Genomic DNA, 26,560 nt, shown 5'->3' with positions numbered 1-26,560 from the left:
ATAAACAATAAAGGCTAATAAGATTTAAAATTTAATAAGATTTTAAACCATCAAGTTAAGATATTAAGTTAAGTTATTTTCTGAGAGAAGTTATAAACAATAAAGTGACTGTTAAAATCTGACACTGAAAGAGAGCACAAACTCAAATAATCATCAGTATTTATTATGAAAAAAACACTAGAAGAACAAAAACACACTTGAAGAACCTTTAAAGTTCAGCGTTCTGCTTTAGATTTCAATACTTCCTGAAAAAGATGAACATAAAAAGCCAAAAATTAATAAATCTCTCAGATAATTATACATGCAAAATCAGTTTGTGAGAAATGACATCATCAATCATGTACCTGATGTGTGAATATGTGCTTGATCTCCTTCAGCTCTTCTGGATCTGATCTCAATAAACCACAATAATGACAGTCGCCACGCCCACCAGAGCAGAGAGGACCAATCGGATCACAGCTTCAGTAGGACCACACCAGTGGACAGAGTCTGAGGAATAAACACATCAAACTGAGATCAGATCAGTCAATAAACACTAATATCAGCGCTGACATCAACTAATATTTCTGAATACACAGAAATATGATCAAATCTAATCAACAATCTTATATTCGGTTCCGAGTGAGTTTTTATACGGTCTGTCATCTCAAATTATAAACGATTCAACAATTCAACATGTAAATAGTAGATAAGAATATTTGAAGGAGAAGAAAAATTATCTTCACTCACCATAGACAGAAACTCTGAATGATTTTGATGAGAATCTTCCTCCTGTAAACATCAGTAGTTTATAATCTCCTTCATGTTCAGTTGTGGTGTTTGTGATGGTCAGAGATCCAGTTTGATTGTCCAGCTTCAGTCTGTCTCTGAATCTCCCATCAAGAACATCATCATATACAGTGATTCTGTCGGACCGTTTAATGATTTCAGCTATTAAAGTGTTTTTAAGCTCATCTCCAAACCTCCACTGAATCGGATAATCATCTATTTCAGTAAGATCAGAGTTTAGAGAGACTGAATCTCCCTCCTTCACTGACACTGACTTCACTTCATCTGTCAAACACACAGAGAACAAACAGAAACAGGGTTTGCAAAGATTAATACTGTTAAATAACGTTACAATGGTTTACTAAATTTGAATAGTTTAAAATGTACAGTAAAAATAAAAATATAAAAAAACAAAAACAAAATTGAGCTTTGAGTTGATTTCATGTTTCTTTCTTGTGAATAGTTTATGTGTGTGTGTGTGTGTGTGTGTGTGTGTGTGTGTGTGTGTGTGTGTGTGTGTGTGTGTGTGTGGTTCCATGACGTGAAAAGCCGTTTGCTACCATATAAGAAACTACTTTAGTTTAATTGTTTGTTTAATTTACCTCAAGTTTTTTGTAACATTCTCAGTAACAATAAATGGTCATTGGACCGACTGGATCAACTTCTACTCCTCATCTTTACAACTGCACACGTCAAACTATATCCAGCTCAGCACACAGTAGCAAATAGAGAACAATCTGACTGGAAAAAGCTACTACAAATACTGTTAAATCATTTTATAGTGGTTTACTAATCGAATAGTTTAAAATTGACATTAAAAATAAACAATATAAAATAAAATAAACAAAATCGTGTATGAATTCATTTAAATGTTTTTATTTAAAAACAGGTGTAAACATTTTTGAACTCACCAATGACAGTGAGAATAAAAAACTTGTTCTCAAGGTTGATCTGTACATCATAACTTCCAGTATGTTCAGTTGTGGTGTTTGTGATGGTCAGAGATCCAGTTTGATTGTCCAGCTTCAGTCTGTCTCTGAATCTCCCATCAAGAACATCATCATATACAGTGATTCTATCGGTCCGTTTATTGATTTCAGCTATTACAGTGTTTTCATCTCCAAACCACCACTGAATCACATCATCATCCTTCATTTCAGTAAGATCAGAGTTTAGAGTGACTGAATCTCCCTCCCTCACTGACTCCTGGACTGAATCACACACACACACACACACACACACACACACACACACACACACACACACACAGGGTTCATCTCAGATTTAGACGATCACTTGATGATTTATGAAAGTAAATAGTTTGAAATTTAAATTTGAAATGAATTTCATCATTAAAGGCAGGATTTTTCTAAAAAAAAAAAACATTCCAAATTTGTTTAAACTGTCTTTATATACCAATACATAATTAAAATGTAAGTACTCTGAAAAAGAAAATATAAAAATCGAGTGACTGTAGACCTTTTAATCTGCAATAAACACAGCTCATTATTTCCATTCACTCCCACCCCCTCCCTTCTGAGCTCCTTCCAAAGCCACGCCCCCAAAACACATGAACGCGCGACGCCAAACGCTCAGGCTTAGCTGGAAGACGCATTTATTTACCTGAGACGAGTGGAGAGGAAGGAGCGCAGTACATACAGTGACATCATGTCAGAATCACATGTAATAAAATACCTAACTTTATCACTATGAATATAAATAAATAAGATTTCTTTTAGTACTCACTATCAAGCAAGCATATCAATACTGGTCAAGTTTGATTCGGTAACGAGCTATATTTATAGGTAACGAGCTATATTTATAGGTAACGAGCTATATTTATAAGGCAAAACTAAAAACAGGTTGCATTGATACACGGTTTTCCATTACCATCAGTTGCACTGTGATGAAGGTGAATTTCGTGTAAGATTCATAACAAATACGGTGTTTTGCATGTAAGAGTTTCCATGATGAAAACATTGTTGACTCTAATGAAGACTAACGTTACACTCCGGTGACAAGTAACGTTACCGCATCGTCGGTTCGAGGACAGGTCCGGGGTTGAGGGCGAAGCAGAGGAGGTCGTTCAAGAGTGCGGGCAGGGTCCGAGGAAGTAGTTTTTGCCTTGTTTGCCTTCGCTGACTGCATATGCAGGTGCTTTGAGCTGAATATTTCCGGGAACGGTGACATGTGATGAGTGCACGCAGGGCAACGCACGCAGTGGGGCGCGGGCACGAGACATGAAGGCATCTGATTGGTTCTTTACACTCGGACCGAGTGGCAGTGATTGGTCAGAGTTTTTACTGTCCTGCAGCTGCTACAGAGGTCTGACTGTTTTCCTTCCTTTTTCTAAACACATAATGTATTGACTACTCTCAGGATGGAAGACCATTTCACCCAGTATAAAAAAAGTGTTTCTGAACAGGATTACCTACTCTAGCTTTAAACACCAAAAGCAAAATGGAGTTTGAATTATTAATTGTATCTTTGTGCTGATTAAAATATAAAACAGGTGAAACAAATATTTAACTCACCAAAGACATCGAGCCTGAAATATCTCTTGATCTCACTGTTGATCTGTAGTTCATAAAATCCTTCATGTTCAGTTGTGGTGTTTGTGATGGTCAGAGATCCAGTTTGATTGTCCAGCTTCAGTCTGTCTCTGAATCTCCCATCAAGAACATCATCATATACAGTGATTCTGTCGGCCCGTTTATTGATTTCTGCTATTAAAGTGTTTTCATCTCCAAACCTCCACTGAATCACATCATCATCCTTCATTTCAGTAAGATCAGAGTTTACAGAGAATGAATCTCCCTCAATCACAAACTTCACTTCATGATCACCAAACACTCCTGAAGAACAGATTTTTTTCACAGATTAAAGCTTTAAAATCACTTGATGTTGGTTTGATGAAGCTTTACTAAAATACTTTTAATCATGTAAATGTGAAGTGATTAATATTCTGCAGAAGTTCAAACACAAAAGATGAGGAATGAAAAAGAGAAATAGTTAAACAGTTTTATACAATCAATAACTGCATTAAAAATATCAACTTTAATCTCAAATAAGAGTGTTATCTCTCAGTAAAATCACACATTATTTGTTTCTATACGAGAATAACAGTGAATGTTAATCCTTTCTGACTAATTTAACCAGTAATTTATCACATCAGAACAGAAACCAGAAAAACACATTTAAAACTCACCATCCAGACGCCTCAAACACAAACAGAGCAAAACTAATTTGAGGAACATTTTCTTCATCGGTTCACTGAAAAGCCCACGATAGTAACTCTTAATGTCTGAAACACTCAGATTGCTCTGAAAGACTGAACTGAGATATTTATCTGGTTGTGTAACCTCTCACACAGTTTACACTCGCACGTCCATCCTCTTTTACATCACGAAAATCAACAAGCTTTTGCTGATCCTTCATTTTTAAATGAATTCTGGCCCTGAATGAAAACTCAAAACCAGGAAAAGGCAAAGTTCAGGCGGTCAGCAAACAGCTTCTCTGAAGCTAGGCAAAACACACAAGCAGTGAACAAAGTTAAAGTCCAAACCAGTGTAAATCAAGCAGAAATAAACAGGCTTGATAATGTATCTCCATCCATACTAGCGTTTTCAAGTGTTTTCTAAAGGTCTGAAAATGCTTAAATCATCTTTGCATGTCTAAATCATAATACGAGCTCACTGAGACTATCTGGTACCAAGGTCACACTCAAAATCATCATTCCATGTTTGGTTCAATACACAGATCATGTTTTTTTTCAACATACATACATTTACTTTAATGTAACATTGTCTATCACAGCATTTCTTGTCCAACTTCACAATCTGTATGGTGTTCTGTATTTTCCTGATGACAGGCAGACGAGCTGGAAAACATGAGAATAAAGATAAATGAGGTTGAATGAAGATATTCAAGCAGACAAGGAATAAACATCGAGAGCAACCGAGTTTATCAAAAGTAGAGCATTTAAAACAATGACATTATTTTCCTGACACCAGGTCATCAGTCCTGCCACCTCTCTTCTGTATGATGTTTCCTCTCCACCAGTGATCAGTGTGATGACTGTAGTGTCATCCGCAAACGTTATAATCATGGTATTGGTCTGAGAGGCCACACAATCTTAGGTGAAGATGGCAAACAGAAGCGGGCTCAGGACCGAGCCTTGGGGGATCCCTGTGCTCACAGTTCGGATGCCTGATGTCCGGTCTCCTACTCTGACTGACTGAGGTCTGTGCGTCAGCAAGATCAGCACCCAGTTACAGAGGAAAGGTGTCAGTCCGAGGGTGAGGAGCTTTTCAGAGCCTCTGTGGTTTGACTGTGTTGACAAGCTGTAATCAACAAATGACATTCTCACATGTGTCCTTATCCTCCAAATGTGGTTTGCACACCAGACAAAACTAATATCCTTTGACAAGATCTGACGTTTAGGGCTGGATTTTATTATTCTTATTTTTAATCTGCAGAAACTGCGTGATGCCATGATGTCAATACGGACCAAAATCTTGGAGGAATGTTTCCAGCACATTGTTGAATCTGTGCCATGAAGAATTAAGGCAGTTCTGAAGGCAAAAGGGGGTCAAACCTGCTATTAGCAAGGTTTACATAATAAAGTGGCCAGTGAGTGAATTCATAGTTAAAGCTAAACTTGTAATACTTACAGTTAAAGCTATTATTTTTCAAGAGTCTTATTTTGGACACTAGATGGCGCTCTAGTTATTAGTGGGATGTTGTTTTATTTAATGAAATTGGTCATGGTCTGTTAAACCAGTGGTTCCCAATTCCAGTCCTCGTGACCCACTGCTCTGCACATTTTGTATGTCTCTCTTATCTGACACACTCAGTTCAGTTCATGGAGTCTCTCCTAATGAGCTGATGATCTGGTTCAGGAGTGTTAAATAAGGGAGACATACAAAATGTGCAGAGCAGTGGGTCCCGAGGACTGGAATTGGGAACCACTGTGTTAAACAACTGCAAATGAGAAAAATAAAAGTATTCAATTTGTTGAAAATGTATTTTTTTATTGAATTTTTATATAATTGAATGTTCATACTATTTTTTTTTCTGAATATGAGCATATTTCTTACATTTAATTGTATTGTAGAAACGTTAATTTGTTAGCAGTGTTGTTAGTTACTTACCGCCCCAAAAAAACATTTTCTGCTGCACTACAGTCATTATCACTATAAAATATCACAACCCCCCCATGATCTGCCTCAAACTTCACCGAAATGTGTTTTCTTCAAATTTACAGTTACTACAGTAATATCAGGTGGCACAAAATGTTTTAGAGTGTTATTGTTATTGTTCGACAACTTAAAATTGAAGGTGTAGCTTGCTAAGAACATGTATATATATATTCATATTTTTGCAGTGCAGCAAGACCAATGGGACTCCATCAACTCCTCAACTTCAGAGTCCCCAGTGGAAGTTAAGAAAAAGAAGAGCAAGAAAAGAAAGAAGAAGAAAAAAGCAAGAGAAGCAAATAAAAGGGGGGGGGAAATAATGTGTAACTTTGTTGTTTGAGTATAATGTAGAAAAGACAATGTTTTATTAAGATGAAAAGGTGTTTTGAATTTTTTTTGTAAAATAAAAGTCAGAAATTAAATGGGATCCTTTATTGTATATTTACTGCACTTACCCTGTAACTACACAGAACAAGGGGGAAACAAGCGCCACTTTAATTTACAGCCCGCAGGAGTTACACCTACCCTGTAACTACACAGAACCAGGGGGAAACAAGCGCCACTTTAATTTACAGCCCACAGGAGTTACACCTACCGTGTAACTACACAGAACCAGGGGGAAACAAGCGCCACTTTAATTTACAGCCCGCAGGAGTTACACTTACCCTGTAACTACACAGAACAAGGGGGTAACAAGCGCCACTTTAATTTACAGCCCGTAGGAGTTACACCTACCCTGTAACTACACAGAACAAGGGGGTAACAAGCACCACTTTAATTTACAGCCCGCAGGAGTTACACCTACCCTATAACTACACAGAACCAGGGGGAAACAAGCGTCACTTTAATTTACAGCCCGCAGGAGGTACACCTACCTGTAACTACACAGAACAAGGGGGTAACAAGCGCCACCTTAATTTACAGCCCGCAGGGGTTACACTTACCCTGTAACTATACAGAACAAGGGGGTAAAAGGCGCCACTTTAATTTACAGCCCGCAGGGGTTACACTTACCCTGTAACTACACAGAACAAGGGGGTAACAAGCGCCACTTTAATTTACAGCCCGCAGGAGTTGCACTTACCCTGTAACTACACAGAACAAGGGGGTAACATGCGCCACTTTAATTTACAGCCCGCAGGAGTTACACCTACCCTGTAACTACACAGAACAAGGGGGTAACAAGCGCCACTTTAATTTACAGCCCGCAGGAGTTACACTTACCCTGTAACTACACAGAACAAGGGGGTAACAAGCGGCACTTTAATTTAAAGCCCGCAGGAGTTACACTTACCCTGTAACTACACAGAACAAGGGGGTAACAAGCGCCACTTTAATTTACAGCCCGCAGGGGTTACACTTACCCTGTAACTACACAGAACAAGGGGGAAACAAGCGCCACTTTAATTTACAGCCCGCAGGAGTTACACCTACCCTGTAACTACACAGAACCAGGGGGAAACAAGCGCCACTTTAATTTACAGCCCGCAGGAGTTACACCTACCCTGTAACTACACAGAACCAGGGGGAAACAAGCGCCACTTTAATTTACAGCCCGCAGGAGTTACACTTACCCTGTAACTACACAGAACAAGGGGGTAACAAGCGCCACTTTAATTTACAGCCCGTAGGAGTTACACCTACCCTGTAACTACACAGAACAAGGGGGTAACAAGCACCACTTTAATTTACAGCCCACAGGAGTTACACCTACCCTGTAACTACACAGAACAAGGGGGTAACAAGCGCCACTTTAATTTACAGCCCGCAGGAGTTACACCTACCCTATAACTACACAGAACCAGGGGGAAACAAGCGTCACTTTAATTTACAGCCCGCAGGAGGTACACCTACCTGTAACTACACAGAACAAGGGGGTAACAAGCGCCACTTTAATTTACAGCCCGCAGGGGTTACACTTACCCTGTAACTATACAGAACAAGGGGGTAACAAGCACCACTTTAATTTACAGCCCGCAGGGGTTACACTTACCCTGTAACTACACAGAACAAGGGGGTAACAAGCGCCACTTTAATTTACAGCCCGCAGGAGTTGCACTTACCCTGTAACTACACAGAACAAGGGGGTAACATGCGCCACTTTAATTTACAGCCCGCAGGAGTTACACCTACCCTGTAACTACACAGAACAAGGGGGTAACAAGCGCCACTTTAATTTACAGCCCGCAGGAGTTACACTTACCCTGTAACTACACAGAACAAGGGGGTAACAAGCGGCACTTTAATTTAAAGCCCGCAGGAGTTACACTTACCCTGTAACTACACAGAACAAGGGGGTAACAAGCGCCACTTTAATTTACAGCCCGCAGGGGTTACACTTACCCTGTAACTACACAGAACAAGGGGGAAACAAGCGCCACTTTAATTTACAGCCCGCAGGAGTTACACCTACCCTGTAACTACACAGAACCAGGGGGAAACAAGCGCCACTTTAATTTACAGCCCGCAGGAGTTACACCTACCCTGTAACTACACAGAACCAGGGGGAAACAAGCGCCACTTTAATTTACAGCCCGCAGGAGTTACACCTACCCTGTAACTACACAGAACAAGGGGGTAACAAGCGCCACTTTAATTTACAGCCCGCAGGGGTTACACTTACCCTGTAACTACACAGAACAAGGGGGAAACAAGCGCCACTTTAATTTACAGCCCGCAGGAGTTACACCTACCCTGTAACTACACAGAACCAGGGGGAAACAAGCGCCACTTTAATTTACAGCCCGCAGGAGTTACACCTACCCTGTAACTACACAGAACCAGGGGGAAACAAGCGCCACTTTAATTTACAGCCCGCAGGAGTTACACCTACCCTGTATCTACACAGAACAAGGGGGTAACAAGCGCCACTTTAATTTACAGCCCGCAGGAGTTACACCTACCCTATAACTACACAGAACCAGGGGGAAACAAGCGTCACTTTAATTTACAGCCCGCAGGAGGTACACCTACCTGTAACTACACAGAACAAGGGGGTAACAAGCGCCACTTTAATTTACAGCCCGCAGGGGTTACACTTACCCTGTAACTATACAGAACAAGGGGGTAACAAGCACCACTTTAATTTACAGCCCGCAGGGGTTACACTTACCCTGTAACTACACAGAACAAGGGGGTAACAAGCGCCACTTTAATTTACAGCCCGCAGGAGTTGCACTTACCCTGTAACTACACAGAACAAGGGGGTAACATGCGCCACTTTAATTTACAGCCCGCAGGAGTTACACCTACCCTGTAACTACACAGAACAAGGGGGTAACAAGCGCCACTTTAATTTACAGCCCGCAGGAGTTACACTTACCCTGTAACTACACAGAACAAGGGGGTAACAAGCGGCACTTTAATTTAAAGCCCGCAGGAGTTACACTTACCCTGTAACTACACAGAACAAGGGGGTAACAAGCGCCACTTTAATTTACAGCCCGCAGGGGTTACACTTACCCTGTAACTACACAGAACAAGGGGGAAACAAGTGCCACTTTAATTTACAGCCCGCAGGAGTTACACCTACCCTGTAACTACACAGAACCAGGGGGAAACAAGCGCCACTTTAATTTACAGCCCGCAGGAGTTACACCTACCCTGTAACTACACAGAACCAGGGGGAAACAAGCGCCACTTTAATTTACAGCCCGCAGGAGTTACACCTACCCTGTAACTACACAGAACAAGGGGGTAACAAGCGCCACTTTAATTTACAGCCCGCAGGGGTTACACTTACCCTGTAACTACACAGAACAAGGGGGAAACAAGCGCCACTTTAATTTACAGCCCGCAGGAGTTACACCTACCCTGTAACTACACAGAACCAGGGGGAAACAAGCGCCACTTTAATTTACAGCCCGCAGGAGTTACACCTACCCTGTAACTACACAGAACCAGGGGGAAACAAGCGCCACTTTAATTTACAGCCCGCAGGAGTTACACCTACCCTGTAACTACACAGAACAAGGGGGAAACAAGCGCCACTTTAATTTACAGCCTGCAGGAGTTACACCTACCCTGTAACTACACAGAACAAGGGGGTAACAAGCGCCACTTTAATTTACAGCCCGCAGGGGTTACACTTACCCTGTAACTACACAGAACAAGGGGGTAACAAGCGCCACTTTAATTTACAGCCCGCAGGGGTTACACTTACCCTGTAACTATACAGAACAAGGGGGTAACAAGCACCACTTTAATTTACAGCCCGCAGGGGTTACACTTACCCTGTAACTACACAGAACAAGGGGGTAACAAGCGCCACTTTAATTTACAGCCCGCAGGAGTTGCACTTACCCTGTAACTACACAGAACAAGGGGGTAACATGCGCCACTTTAATTTACAGCCCGCAGGAGTTACACCTACCCTGTAACTACACAGAACAAGGGGGTAACAAGCGCCACTTTAATTTACAGCCCGCAGGAGTTACACTTACCCTGTAACTACACAGAACAAGGGGGTAACAAGCGGCACTTTAATTTAAAGCCCGCAGGAGTTACACTTACCCTGTAACTACACAGAACAAGGGGGTAACAAGCGCCACTTTAATTTACAGCCCGCAGGGGTTACACTTACCCTGTAACTACACAGAACAAGGGGGAAACAAGTGCCACTTTAATTTACAGCCCGCAGGAGTTACACCTACCCTGTAACTACACAGAACCAGGGGGAAACAAGCGCCACTTTAATTTACAGCCCGCAGGAGTTACACCTACCCTGTAACTACACAGAACCAGGGGGAAACAAGCGCCACTTTAATTTACAGCCCGCAGGAGTTACACCTACCCTGTAACTACACAGAACAAGGGGGTAACAAGCGCCACTTTAATTTACAGCCCGCAGGGGTTACACTTACCCTGTAACTACACAGAACAAGGGGGAAACAAGCGCCACTTTAATTTACAGCCCGCAGGAGTTACACCTACCCTGTAACTACACAGAACCAGGGGGAAACAAGCGCCACTTTAATTTACAGCCCGCAGGAGTTACACCTACCCTGTAACTACACAGAACCAGGGGGAAACAAGCGCCACTTTAATTTACAGCCCGCAGGAGTTACACCTACCCTGTAACTACACAGAACAAGGGGGAAACAAGCGCCACTTTAATTTACAGCCTGCAGGAGTTACACCTACCCTGTAACTACACAGAACAAGGGGGTAACAAGCGCCACTTTAATTTACAGCCCGCAGGGGTTACACTTACCCTGTAACTACACAGAACAAGGGGGTAACAAGCGCCACTTTAATTTACAGCCCGCAGGGGTTACACTTACCCTGTAACTATACAGAACAAGGGGGTATCAAGCACCACTTTAATTTACAGTCCACAGGGGTTACACTTACCCTGTAACTACACAGAACAAGGGGGAAACAAGCGCCACTTTAATATACAGCCCACAGGAGTTACACCTACCCTGTAACTACACAGAACAAGGGGGTAACAAGCGCCACTTTAATTTACAGCCCGCAGGAGTTACACCTACCCTGTAACTACACAGAACCAGGGGGTAACAAGCGCCACTTTAATTTACAGCCCGCAGGAGTTACACCCTGTAACTACACAGAACAAGGGGGTAACAAGCGCCACTTTAATTTACTGCCCGCAGGGGTTACACTTACCCTGTAACTATACAGAACAAGGGGGTAACAAGCACCACTTTAATTTACAGTCCACAGGGGTTACACTTACCCTGTAACTATACAGAACAAGGGGGTATCAAGCGCCACTTTAATTTACAGTCCAAAGGGGTTACACTTACCCTGTAACTACACAGAACCAGGGGGAAACAAGCGCCACTTTAATTTACAGCCTGCAGGAGTTACACCTACCCTGTAACTACACAGAACCAGGGGGAAACAAGCGCCACTTTAATTTACAGCCCGCAGGAGTTACACCTACCCTGTAACTACACAGAACCAGGGGGAAACAAGCGCCACTTTAATTTACAGCCCGCAGGGGTTACACTTACCCTGTAACTACACAGAACAAGGGGGAAACAAGTGCCACTTTAATTTACAGCCCGCAGGAGTTACACCTACCCTGTAACTACACAGAACCAGGGGGAAACAAGCGCCACTTTAATTTACAGCCCGCAGGAGTTACACCTACCCTGTAACTACACAGAACCAGGGGGAAACAAGCGCCACTTTAATTTACAGCCCGCAGGAGTTACACCTACCCTGTAACTACACAGAACAAGGGGGTAACAAGCGCCACTTTAATTTACAGCCCGCAGGGGTTACACTTACCCTGTAACTACACAGAACAAGGGGGAAACAAGCGCCACTTTAATTTACAGCCCGCAGGAGTTACACCTACCCTGTAACTACACAGAACCAGGGGGAAACAAGCGCCACTTTAATTTACAGCCCGCAGGAGTTACACCTACCCTGTAACTACACAGAACCAGGGGGAAACAAGCGCCACTTTAATTTACAGCCCGCAGGAGTTACACCTACCCTGTAACTACACAGAACAAGGGGGAAACAAGCGCCACTTTAATTTACAGCCTGCAGGAGTTACACCTACCCTGTAACTACACAGAACAAGGGGGTAACAAGCGCCACTTTAATTTACAGCCCGCAGGGGTTACACTTACCCTGTAACTACACAGAACAAGGGGGTAACAAGCGCCACTTTAATTTACAGCCCGCAGGGGTTACACTTACCCTGTAACTATACAGAACAAGGGGGTATCAAGCACCACTTTAATTTACAGTCCACAGGGGTTACACTTACCCTGTAACTACACAGAACAAGGGGGAAACAAGCGCCACTTTAATATACAGCCCACAGGAGTTACACCTACCCTGTAACTACACAGAACAAGGGGGTAACAAGCGCCACTTTAATTTACAGCCCGCAGGAGTTACACCTACCCTGTAACTACACAGAACCAGGGGGTAACAAGCGCCACTTTAATTTACAGCCCGCAGGAGTTACACCCTGTAACTACACAGAACAAGGGGGTAACAAGCGCCACTTTAATTTACTGCCCGCAGGGGTTACACTTACCCTGTAACTATACAGAACAAGGGGGTAACAAGCACCACTTTAATTTACAGTCCACAGGGGTTACACTTACCCTGTAACTATACAGAACAAGGGGGTATCAAGCGCCACTTTAATTTACAGTCCAAAGGGGTTACACTTACCCTGTAACTACACAGAACCAGGGGGAAACAAGCGCCACTTTAATTTACAGCCTGCAGGAGTTACACCTACCCTGTAACTACACAGAACCAGGGGGAAACAAGCGCCACTTTAATTTACAGCCCGCAGGAGTTACACCTACCCTGTAACTACACAGAACCAGGGGGAAACAAGCGCCACTTTAATTTACAGCCCGCAGAAGTTACACCCTGTAACTACACAGAACAAGGGGGTAACAAGCACTGCATGAAAATTGGGATTTCCGACCCCGTAAACGGCCGCAAATCTCCCTAATTTTCGGCAGTTAACGACAATTTACAGCCTGTGAACGTCGCGTTCGTCTGTGCCGAATATTGTCGGAAACGAACCATGACGTATGCGGAGCGCTCGCGCCGGAGGTGTGAATGGCTCTAATTACCATATGAATAGCAGCTCCCGCCAGAGAAAGGCTTGAATTTCCTCACTCACTATTGGTTGAACCCACGTGGTTTAAACAAGAAAAATCACTCGTGATTGGTTGGCAGATCTGTTACTATTGGTCACCCTCGCTCATTATAAATTCAAAAAATTATAATAATCATATAAATAATAATATATAAATTATTTTTTTATATTCATAATATGCCATTCTGTGGTATATTCATGTCATTGTTAACCTATGGACTACACTATTATTACCATCAAGGACATGAATTTATAAAGGAATGGAAAATTTGCCAGGGACATGCTGTTTATTCAAAGAAAGAGCTTTATTAGCACAGACACAAAACAATATACACCTATGTACAAAGCATAGATCATCTGCACACGCAACAAATTGGAAGCTCAGTGTCTGTTTTCATCTTCGGAGCTGTAGTAGGTGACCAGCGGCGTTCTCTCTGAATTCGATCCACTTTGAAAACGTCTGTGGTGCGTTGCCCTGTATTTAGGAGTCGCCTCTAATCTCGACTGCAGCGTAGCACAGAGCTCTGTGAGCTCCTGGCTGGTGGTTGAACTTCATCGGACATCAGATCTATGGTGGCGCACTTCCAAATGCCCACGTCATCCTCACCTAGCACACCGTCTCGCTTCTAGCAGCTGTAAAAACAACCAATACAGACAATAAGTACTGTGATGCACTGTGTATGGACACAAAACATCTATTAATGCACGTGAAATATAGTCACATTGACTAAAAATCTTACCCTCTTTCTTCTCGCTCGACTCCGAGCTGAACTCTTCACAGCTTCGGCCTGCAATGCCAGATCTGGTTGTTTGTACCTGAAGCTCCTGCGTACTGTCTCGTAGTATGTCTTACAGGCAGCTGGAAAACAATTAAATGAGAGTGATATGAATAAAAACAACGCAAGTCACAGTAAAATGAAACAAGGAGAAAATAGTAAAAGTTACTTACAATGTCGTCATGATCAGCGTCATCATGATCAGCGTCATGAAAATCTGGACTTGCAGACATAGCTCTGAGTAAATGTGAGGTTACGCCCTCGTTATGAGGCGAGGTTACTCTATGGAAACAAAATGTATGATTAAGATCGTAAACTATAACGGATCTATTTTCTTATACAAGAGAATGAAAGCATATTCTTTGAATCTTACCTTTAAAATGTTTGTAAGTTTTTATGAAAGTAAAAAAATAAAAGAATGTAAGATTCTTTTTTTTTTTTTTTACCTTGATCCAGTTCGTAGCGCCCACAATTTGTCTCAGAGTTGTGAAGATGGCATAATGCTTCCTGTAAATTACAGGATTATTTACAATTATTAAACAAATAATAGCCATCAATCCCATGACCTCTTGCTTTATGATGAAATCATGAAAAACTGAATATTCTTACATTTCACAAGGCCTGACAAAATACAGCTGCAGGTAACTAGCGGCATTCTGTCTGAATTCGGTCCATTTTGCAGACGTCTGTGGTGCGTTGCCCTGTACTTTGGAGTCGCCTCTAATCTCGACTGCAGCGTGGTACAGAGCTCGGTGAGCTCCTGGCTGCGACAGGACGGAGGTCGCAAAATCCATCCAGACACCCCGCAGACGATGCCGTCTTCCTCATCAGACATCAGGTCTATGGTAGCACACTTCCGAAAGCCCACCTCATCCTCAGCGAGCACACACTGTCTCGCTTTTAGCAGCTGTTAAAACCAATAAAGACAATCAATACTGCACAATGCACTGCCTATGGACAACACACATCTATTAATGCACCTGAAAAATAGTCACATTGACCAAAAACGAATCTAATCTAAAAAATCTTACCGTCTTTCTTCTCGCTCGACTCCGAGCTGAATTCACCACAGCTTCCGCCTGCAATGCAAGATCTGGTTGTTTGTACCTGAAGCTACTGCGCACTGTCATGTAATATGTCTTAAAGGCAGCTGGAAAACAATTAATTGAGAGTGATATTAATAAGAACAACATAAGTCACAGTAAAATTAATAAGAACAACATAAGTCACAGTAAAATTAAACAAAGGAGAAAAAATGCAACCGGGTGAAATTGCAAAAATACACACAGGAAGCAAACTATGCTTTTTGAAATTGGGGTTTTATTCTGACTGCTGTTTAAAATAAGTGACAGCGGTCAATGGAAGCACAATTAAACAGATAAAAGTCTGATTAAGAAAAAAGTTTGCCTTGTTCGAAGAGATTTCACAAGAAAAAAAATAATTTTCACTAGTTAAACAAAAAAAAAAGCAAACAAAAAAAAAGAAATTGTAGAAACAGTTTACAGTAAATTTGAAGATGACAATCAAATGTCACAAAAAGCTTAACCAGTGGATCAATGCCCAAATCCACAAAATACTTAACTCAATTCAAACTGAAATGCAGTGTAATACACTGCAACTGGTCAGATTTAAATTGATTTCTCCAAACCAAAATATGTTACAATTAAATACGATAACACAAACTGGAATACGGCAGAGGCTGAGGTAACTTAGGCCTAAGTTACAAGAGAAATAAAAGCACTTTAACAAAGCCACAACCCACGTTTAATCATGCCATGCGGAACCAGAAATATGCATTTAACCATAAAGTTATACTGTATAATCACAGAATATAGATTCAACTCATTAACAGATTTATCAAATAAACATGCCATCAGTAATTTCCCCCATAAACCATAAAACGTACACACCCAATCCTTTACCGTCCGATCACCACGAGGTTCACTCGTCACATATGCGCTCCAAATACATCTATAAACAAAAATGTACACATCAAATGTTCTTTTAACTTCGCTTCACAACTTATTTGTGCATATTAAAGATATTGGAGTAATATTTACCAAGAAAGAAGAACGTATAACACAGAATCCGATCGATGCACGCCCCGTCATGGAGCTCTCCTGAACAATGAAAAATGGCTGCCGTTCTCTGGTCGCGCGCACGCGTCCAGCACAAGTGAATAGTATCGCGAGAAGAGAGGGATTTCTTAAAGGGGCCACAAACATTTTTAATGCAAAATAGAAACGAGGTACATTTTATGTAAACAACTCTAATCGTAGTTGTAACTCTGTATGTACAGTAGGCATAATTCTTGTCACTGCGTATGTGTATGCAGCATGAGTCAAATACAATCTTCTGTTCGTGTTGTATTATGCACAGTGGTTGGGCTCTAAGAGATTGTGATGCTGTTTGCATGGAATGCACATTTTACCTTTGTGGCAAAGCCTGATTGAAATTAATTGTTGAAATAAATGGTTTTGTGTCTTTTTTACATAACATTGGCTATTGCTAATGACACATAGTAACTAATCTAGCTACTTTCATTAAATATATCAATTTAAGCTAAAATGTAAGAGGGTCATTCTATGAAAATGTCCATTTTTCTGTCCCTAGCCTTTACAGAAATATTACACTTAAAAAACACTTTAGGGTTACAATTTCTTTACATTTTAAAATAAAACAATATGTTATTTGAACAATTAAGCCCTCTTGAGCCATCAATGTGGCAATATTTGATTTTTATGAATTATATAGAATTTCAAGCACCACAGAAGTGCTTGTCCCCACAGTCATGTACAGAGGGAAAATGCTTTATTTTGAGGTCAATAACAGATTTTTACACCATTTAAAATATCAATATCAAGTATATTATGTAAATGATATATATAAAAAAAATGCAGAATACATATTATAAAATTTATAATGAAAGTAGTGGTCCCCTGGAGTTGTGTCACTGGTGTTACTGTTAAACAAAAATCTCTTATTTTGAAATAAAAATCACACTGCTATAGCTTATGTTTGTATGCAGGCCTACGGAATTTATATTCACAATACTTAATAACTAATATTATTTTATTGCATTTATATTAGTTGTTTGAAGAGTTACAAAAAAGCGGTCGGTCTTAACACAAGTTTCAGCCGGCAAGTCGGTCGGACTAAAAGGGGGAAAAAATAAATAATTGGGTCGGTAGGCTACTAAACTGACAGTGTCGGTCGGGTTACGGCAAACAAGAATATTTTTAAGGATGGCCTTAGACTATTGTAACTCACTTTATTTTGGGCTATCTCAGGCCTCTCTCTCTCGTCTACAGCTAGTTCAAAACGCAGCGGCTAGACTTCTCACCGGGACACGCAAATATGAGTCGATCACCCCTATTTTATTCAAACTCCACTGGCTACCTGTCACATTCAGGATTGATTTAAAATTTTTACTATTTGTGTATAAAGCTCTTAACAAACCGGCCCCCCAATATCTGACCAATCTCCTCTGCCCGTACACTCCATCTCGTACTTTGAGATCCAGTGATCACTGTCTTCTCATCGTGCTCAGATCCAGACTTAAAAAACGAGGCGACTGCACTTTTCCGACTGCAGGCCCAAAGCTTTGGAACAGTCTACCCCTCTATATCAGACTAGCTCCCTCAATTTCCATCTTCAAAACATCCTTGAAAACTTTTAATACCCCTTGACACAACTACTGTTTTTTTTTTTTAATTGTCCTGTTTCTGCCCTGCATTTTATCTATTGTCCTGTACAGCACTTTGGTCAGCCTTGGCTGTTTTTAATTTTGCGTTATAAATAAATATTGTATTTTTTTTAGAATTAAGTTAATACCTTTGAGTCACCCGTTTGCAGTCGTAAACCTGAACTTCCACGACAATCTACAGCGCCGGTAACTGTCGAAAATCCCACTTTTCATGCAGTGAAGCGCCACTTTAATTTACAGCCCGCAGGGGTTACACTTACCCTGTAACTATACAGAACAAGGGGGTAACAAGCGCCACTTTAATTTACAGTCCACAGGGGTTACACTTACCCTGTAACTATACAGAACAAGGGGGAAACAAGCGCCACTTTAATTTACAGCCCGCAGGGGTTACACTTACCCTGTAACTATACAGAACAAGGGGGTATCAAGCGCCACTTTAATTAACAGCCCACAGGAGTTGCACTTACCCTTTAAATACACAGTTGAAACGGGTAACAAACACTACTTGTCACAACACACACGAGAAAGACAGATCCAAGTGCAGTAGTCTTTATTGGGTAATCCACAATCGTATCCAGTCCAGGCAAGGGTCAAAACCATGAAATCAATCCAAGAAACAAAACAAAAAAAGGAAACAAGGAACAAACAGACCTCAGGAAGTGCATTTGACATAATACAAGGACTCCATGACACATACTAAACCAGACAGGGTTATATACACACAGAACTAACAATGAAACAGGGAACAGCTGGGAACAATGATGACGAGAAACAGCTGAGTGCAATAAACAGTGATTGGTACAGACAAGGATTGTGGGGAATGCAGTTCATGAATGTGGATGACACCGTGGGGAAGAGGACCTCTAGTGGACACCAGGAATACACAAACCAGACACTGTGACACTACTTACTATGTAACAATATGAAACAACACTATTTGCACAGTAATTACAGAGAAAGGTACTCTTATTAAGGAAACATTAAAAAAAAAAAAAAAAACGTTTTAATCACACACTATATTTGCCCTGACATTTAAGTGTTATTGCATTACAATGTGATAAGTTAAGTAAGTACTACATGGTACTAAATTAAAATCATAGCAGAAACTAATTTTTTTTTGGCTTAAGTAGTTTAGTAAGAAAAGCCAATAAATTAATTTTTTATCATACTGTGCTTACATACAGCCATATATATATATATATATATATATATATATATGTTTAATTTACAACCCACAGATGTCAAAATTACCCTGTAACTACAGTACATTGCACAAGAACATATTTTGCTAGAAATGTGATAAAACTTTTATATACAACAGACGTACAATTTTTGCCTGGAATATATTAACAGAATAGGTACCTGTTAGTTTTAAAATAATTACATTATAAATATTTTGCTTGTATATCTGGTTGTACCCCTTTATTACCCAAAACTTAACATATTGTTCCCTTATACCAACACGGAGGTACACTATAATTACAGAAACGTACACCGTAATTTCGGTTTACTACGAAGTTCTTTGCAGGTTGTATATCTGCTTGTTACCCCTTTATTACCCAAAACTTAACATATTGTTCCCTTATACCTACACGGAAGTACACTATAATTACAGAAACGTACACCGTAATTTCGGTTTACTTACGCAGTTGTTTGCGGGTCGTAATATAAAGTGTTACCATCATTTTCACTTGGCGATCGGCGCATACACCACATGATCCTCCTCCTTATCATCCTGTCAAAAACACAATATATAATAATAATAAATGCATTCATGTCCTTGAAATCATTTTAAAAAATGCAGATATAAAGCCAGCCTTAAATGTGTCACAAAACGTTGTTTCCTTCCATTTGTTTTTTAATGCTTGCAAAATAATACTGGCTTAAAAAAAATCCAATTCAAATGACAGATAGAATTGTGTTGGACTGTGATGTCATCAACTGACACAGGAAATACTTCATCAGTGGCTCATTTCAAACACTGAAAATATTAAAGGGGTCATGAAATGAGTAATCTAAAGTCCCTTGATCTTTTAACATATGTGACCCTGGACCACAAAACGGGGTCATTTTTTTAATTGCACAAATGAAAACTGAATACATGACTTTTCCATTGATGTGTGGTTTGTTAGGACACTATCTGGCCGAAATACAACTATTTGAAAATCTGGAATCTGAGGGTGCAAATAAAGCGAACATTGAGGAAATCGCCTTTAAAGTTGTGCATTAATGCTCGCGATTGTGCTGCATTCCCTAATAAAAATAATAGTTTTATATTTACGGTAGGAAATTTACAAAATATCTTCATGGAACATGATCTTTACTTAATAACCTAATCATTTTTGGCATAAAAGAAAAAACGATAATTTTGACCCATACAATGTATTGTTGGCTATTGCCACAAATATACCCGTGCGACCTGTGACTGGTTTTGAAATCCAGGGTCACATATAAGATGTCATTATACTATAAAAACATCCTGTAAGTTTCAGAACTCAAAACGTTCTTGTTAGTCTAAAAACAGCTTACATTAAAACAAATCCATCTGAACGACTGATTGTGGAATATGCTACTTTATTATGTAGTACGGGTAGCTAAACACCACCTCTGGAGAAGAAGATCAACGCCTGCTTCTTGCTTATTTAGCAATAAGCCCCGCCCACTGATTCCTGCATGCCAGAGTAGGTAAATAATGAGAGACGCAAACGTAGGTCAATGCAGAAACCTTACGGTAAAGATGGCTCTTCTGATATCAGTAGGAAGAAGTGGATTCACTTTTTTTTTTTTTTATGAAGTTCCAGACCGCGTCAGTAAGAACTTGGTCCTTTTATTCACTTAATTTCACAGCGGATTCATTTACAAACAAGGCACAATTCAACGCAGGATTTTCAGAAAGATTGAAATTAAAAGATGATGCTGCACCGAGTCTTTTGGATCCGATAGTAATATCACACCACACTGTGAGTAACTGTTACGTGGTCTATTACGTGGTTTATTACGTGGTCACTATTACTGTTATTACCGATCGTTTGACCTGTACTGAATATGTATGCGTTTTTAACCTGTCTGGCTGAATTTCACCGGCTGCCATTCTCAACATCGGAAGTTTTAAAATCTAACACAACAATCCCACTCTTCAGAGTCTACAATCCACCACGGCTATTCAAACCCTGTGTTTCGATGAGGGAGGTCAGGACAGGACAGAAAATAGCCTATTACTTCTAAATTAAGATGTTTTATTATGTAAAAATAACATTATAAGTGGACCTCAGAGAACAGTACAAAATAATAAAAAAGGCAGTTCATGACCCCTTTAACTGTTGATCTGTTACTCTTTGGTTACATGGTAGAATGAGTGTTGTGAGTATTATGACATATGTTTCTCACATTGAATGCTGATCTTTAAATCTAATATGGTGGTGTTTTGTGTTTTTGTCTGTATAATTATCTATCACACACAGGCGCACTCACTGCTGAAATCATACACTGACATTAAGTAGTATTAAATGATCTTACTGATTTCTGTGCTTTTCTTTTGTAGAAGGTTGGCACGACATTAATGATTTCTTCATGAGTCTCAACTGTTTCAACAATAAGATGTAATTTAAATAATAGGTGGATTAAAACAACAAAACTGAATGTTACAGTATTAAAGGGATACTCCACTTTAAAATGAAAATGCTATCATCATTTACTCACCCTCATGTGGTTTCAAACCTGTATGAATTCCTTTCTTCTGCTGAACAGAAAGGAAGATATTTAGAAGAATGTCAGTAACCAGACAGTTTTTGGTATCATTGACTTCCATAGTATATTTGTTTTCCTACTATGGAAGTCAATGGGACCCAAAAACTGTCTGGTTACTAGCATTCTTCTAAATATCTTCCTTTCTGTTCAGCAGAAGAAAGAAATTCATACAGGTTTGAAACAACATAACGGTCGGTCATTTTTTACCAGGAACAACATTAGTGTAATTAACAAGTAAAAAAACAATCAGATTTTTTGGGGGAAGTTGTTATAGCCTGCACTGTAAAAAATTTGTAACACTCCCCAATCAAAAATTTCAATTGACCGATAACATCTACATTTTTCAATTGGCCCAAGTGAAAATCTGTACATTTAATTTTAGAATTTACAGAATTTCACTTGGGCCAATTGAAAAATTTAGATGTTATCGGTCAATTGAAATTTTTGATTGGGGAGTGTTACAAATTTTTTACAGTGTGTGTGAGCAAAGTCGGTAAGTTCCCATTCAGTCAGTCACGTTCAATGTTACGACGGACTAATGTCACGGGGTCTTGTCTGGGACCCAATCGCCTCCAAGTGATAACAGAACAGGCCAATGGACATTAGCCAGTGAGATTTGCATTGAGACAGTATTCATGGGGGGTTCGAGAACATGACCACGTCAGCACGCGGGTTGTGACTCTCCTTTCTCGTAAAGGCTTGAGCCCCCTTTGTTGTTGCCCAGCTGCCGCTTGTGTGTTCGGGCTCAGAGCGCGTGGCTTTCTTCAGGTGCATGGAGAGCTTTGGCAGTATGGAGGCAGTTTAGTGCCAAAATCTGTTAAAATTTCTTCCTCTCTCACTACCCTCAACTGTGGGGCGGGGTTCTCCATTTTATAGATGACTGGCTCATTCTGGCCCAGTCAAGGAAAGATCGGGATCGAGATGTCATTCTTCTCCATATGAGGTGCTTGGGGTTGAGGCTCTATTCCAAAAAAAGATCATTATCTCCCCAGCAGAGAGCTACGTTCTGGGGGCAGTGTGGCACACGACTACGATGCAGGAACAATCGTCTCCTGATTGTATCGAGACCATCCTGGCTACAGTCACAAAGAAACAGTCAAGCTAGGACATGGGAGCCTGTTCATTATGCTGCGTTCACACCAAACGCGAATAGAGCGTCAAATTCGTGTGTATCGCGTCTAGTTCGACGCTTGAACATTTTGAATCCATTCGCGCGTCCAAAGCGAATAGGACGCGAGCGAGCGAGTGCAGTATGAAATGTTTAAAGACACGTAGAACATATGCGATGATGAAAGGTTAAACTTGAGAACTCACAATTGTGAGACATAAAGTCCAATTGTAAGGGAAAAAAAGACTGACTTCAAAAAAATTTTTTTTTTGCCTCAGATTATCTCACAATTCTGACTTTATAACACACAATTGTGACTTTATATCATGCAATTCTGACTTTATATCTCCCTGTGCCCACCTCCATCTGTCAGTGGATCAACAGCTTCCTGACCGACAGGCAAAATCCTCATCCAGCTCCTGTATAATCAGCACTGGCGCCCCCAGGGGTGTAGTGGACTGTTCACAGCGCCATCTAGTGGCTTTCCTGAGTAACAGACACAATCACTGGATCTCCTTACAGAGACTGAGTAAATAACTCCTGATAACATGTGAGTTCAGGGTGAGCCACTAGATGGAGGTGTTGCTCCTCAGACGAGACCACAGAGACAAATCACACTAGAGATTTAAAGACTTTATCTTAGGGAGGAAATGGAGAATGATTCCTGTTAACTTTGAAGAATATGGAAGCATATGGGTAGCAATATTCAATTTGAAATGTAAAATGCAAAATGACAATGCAATATGTAAAATGGCAATGCATTTCTGTAATTAAATTTGAATTTTCCCATCATTTGTGCAACGTTTGGTGCAAAATGAAAATGAAAATTCAATTATAAAATTTACATTTGCCATTTCATACACTAGTTTTAATATGTAAATTGAATACATATTTTAACGCTTTATAAGTTGCAAAATTAAAATTAAAATGTTTTACAGAAATGATTAGATATGTTTAACATGTTCAAGCAAAAAAATTGTATTGTAATTTAAATGTTATTTTTTCTTAATTGCATTTACACTCACAGTTAAGACACTTGCGACTGCATTTCCATTAAGTGTCCCGCAATGCATGTAGCAAAATTCAATGTGCAGTTTGAAAATGCATTCTGAGCGGATCACGTGCCCGTCCTGTCAATCACTGCGTGAAGTTGGCCCCGCCTCCAACGCAAAATAGGCTCAATCGTTTTACTTCATTTGTGGTGTAATTTTTGTTTGTTTGTGCTGCTTCTGTTTTTTAGATAGTAAAAGAATATTTATAGGTAATTCTGTCACCCAGGCCTCCACATGCTCCAAATAAAACAGATCTTGTTCGGTTTGTGCCGGTTTTGTTTTTGCAGCTGCTTCAGTTTTTGAAATATTAGACCGAATCATATGACGTCACCCGCTCAACGTTCACCCAAAATTCTCATATGTTTGTGCTAATTTGCGCTGATAAACGTTTATTTTGTGCTGCTTCGGTTTCTTAAATATTAAAATAATATTTATTGGTCATTCTGAGTTCACTCAGCCCCCCTACTGCTCCACATTCTCCCAGAATAGTCTTGTTTGTTTGTGCGATCGTTTGTGCCGGTTAAAGTTTCGTGTGCTGCTTCGTTGTTTAAAATATTAGACACTGAATTATAGACGATGACGTCACCAGCCCTCGACCTGCTCCACATTCACCCAAAAAAGGCTAGGTCGATGAATTTGACCCGTCAGATTCCGTGACCCTGTTTAATAATATTTTTTACAGTCTATGATTAATACCTTCAATATGCTTTATAAATAGAAAGGACATGAGCATGTCTGCCTCATATTTTATGATTATACAGCTGCAAACAGAGATGATCACACACATCACATTCGTCACTTTATTGAACATTACAGTCAGTTATTAAAAGAGCGGTCACGTTTTTCGCTATTAATACCGAATACCAACGGAGCTTTGTCATATGTGATCACAGAGTAATAGGCCTATGCATTTGTAAGGGAAAACTATAGGATCTCCAACATTATTGGGTATTAAAGTTAATAGTAATAAGAATAAAGATAAGCATGTATCAGACAATGAGAATGTTTTATACAAAACAAAACCATAAACACAGTCCAGCATCAGACAACAGCAGCTCAGCATAATGTTGACGCCTGATAAGGCAGAACATTCTCCCAGACGGTCCAACATCGTACTGGTTCTATCACCTGCAGGCACGTAATAATCTTCGGAAACACTACCATTTCTCTGTTCACGCTCCACTTCATCTGCTAAATTCAGTGAGTTTTATTGTGATTTTAGATATACATTTTTAAAAGTTACACTTCCTGAGAGGCCAATATCGGAATCATTAATGAAAATAAATAATCTCAGATTTTCTCATTTCAAGATATTTATTGAAATGTCAAATTACAACAAATTGTTGTTGATAAAAAAAAATTATATGGACCAATAACTAAGCAACAACTTCACATAAGAGTAATGTCACACTCAAACTAATGCTGTTGGGTATTTGAGCTTCATATTTATTCTATTTTATATTATTTTATTTAATAATTACTAATAACTGAGTTTAGAGCTGAACTCAAACTTGATCTTTCAGTAAAATCACAGTTAAATAATTTCTATATGAGACTAACTGTGAATGTTAATCTTCTCTGACTAATTTCAGCAGTTATAAAATGATAGTGGGAAATGGGAAGACTCCTCTAGTGGTCATCAAGAGCACTTCATTATTTAATGTGACATTTTTATTTTTAACAATTATTTATAGGAAAAATGACTCATGACTCGTTGATTACTCTGTGAGGAAACAAACAAATATACAGAGTTTATTGTCTTTTATAAACATTAATTTCTTAAATCTAACCATGACAGAAAGTTTATAAACAATAAAATGTTTTTTTGAAATAAGAGTAATAAACAAATTACAATTTAATAGTAAATGAAAAAATATATTTCTGAAAAAGAATAATGATCTTAACAATAATGTACATTTACCAATGATGGTTTAAATAATGTAAAGCTGTATATGTTGCTCTCTGCTGATAATTATATATATATATAAAGTTAGTATTCCTCCAGGAAGCGCTCAACATAATAAATGTTATAAAACATGCATGGGCTGTGTCCGAAATCGCCACTAGACCCTTAAATAGGCCATAATTTGAGGGAACAGCCATTTGTAGTGGTGTCTGACACCATAGTGGACGTTATTGAGTGCACTCATTCAATCCCACAATGCACCGCAATAACGAGTGTACGGCTGCGTCCGAAAGCTGATAAATGATGCCGGACTCAATCCAAGGTCGGAAGACATCAAGGCACGTCCGAATGCAGTGTTAGCTCACTTGTCTCCTGGGTCACCGTGATTTTGCCAAGTAAGTCCTGGATCAACATATATTCATATCCTGGAATAACATTCCTGTCACAAAATGTAGTCCTTACCCTATCCCAGGGGCGGATCTACTGGGGTGGCACGGGGTGGTAGCTGCCACCCTAGTAAAGGTATTGCCACCCCATTGATGTCAGCCAGGCCGGCTGAAAATAAGACGACATTTACGGTAAAAACCTTTGTTTCCTGGGCGCCCCTAAACGCATCATGACTTGAGTAGAGCCTCTCCCTCCCCATGACATGTGCAGTCCAGCCAAGCAGTCTTTCAACTTTTCTCGACA

General features: G+C 40.0%; 1 protein-coding gene and 1 long non-coding RNA gene across 4 annotated transcripts in view; both read right to left on the bottom strand.

Annotated features, from left to right (window-relative positions):
- Positions 1-376: 376 nt before the first annotated feature.
- The window catches only part of LOC311294920 (uncharacterized protein), an 81,214-nt gene continuing 55,030 nt past the window's right edge, over positions 377-26,560 (bottom strand). The window contains exons 1-5 of one of the 3 annotated variants that reach the window (XM_084416012.1): positions 3,977-4,133; positions 3,303-3,623; positions 1,680-1,979; positions 730-1,053; positions 377-489 (exon numbers count right to left, since the gene is read on the bottom strand). In XM_084416012.1, coding sequence (XP_084272138.1) covers positions 395-489; positions 730-1,053; positions 1,680-1,979; positions 3,303-3,623; positions 3,977-4,034 — 1,098 coding nt within the window. In that variant the 5' untranslated portion in view covers positions 4,035-4,133 and the 3' untranslated portion in view covers positions 377-394. Of the gene's footprint in view, positions 490-729; positions 1,054-1,679; positions 1,980-3,302; positions 3,624-3,976; positions 4,139-26,560 lie in introns of those variants that run through there. The other 2 variants (XM_084416013.1, XM_084416014.1) reach the window with 2 other exon arrangements.
- On the bottom strand, positions 13,968-14,544 carry LOC311294926. The gene is made up of 3 exons (XR_014628136.1): positions 14,522-14,544; positions 14,313-14,431; positions 13,968-14,205 (listed from the first exon to the last, which is right to left on the bottom strand). It is a non-coding gene; the product is annotated as an uncharacterized lncRNA (long non-coding RNA).

The sequence above is a fragment of the Rutilus rutilus genome (genome assembly GCF_951802725.1).
Source record: "Rutilus rutilus genome assembly, chromosome: 8".
Lineage (NCBI taxonomy): Eukaryota > Metazoa > Chordata > Actinopteri > Cypriniformes > Leuciscidae > Rutilus > Rutilus rutilus.
Note: the sequence above shows the minus strand (reverse complement) of the source record. Positions and strands in the feature narration are given on the sequence as shown.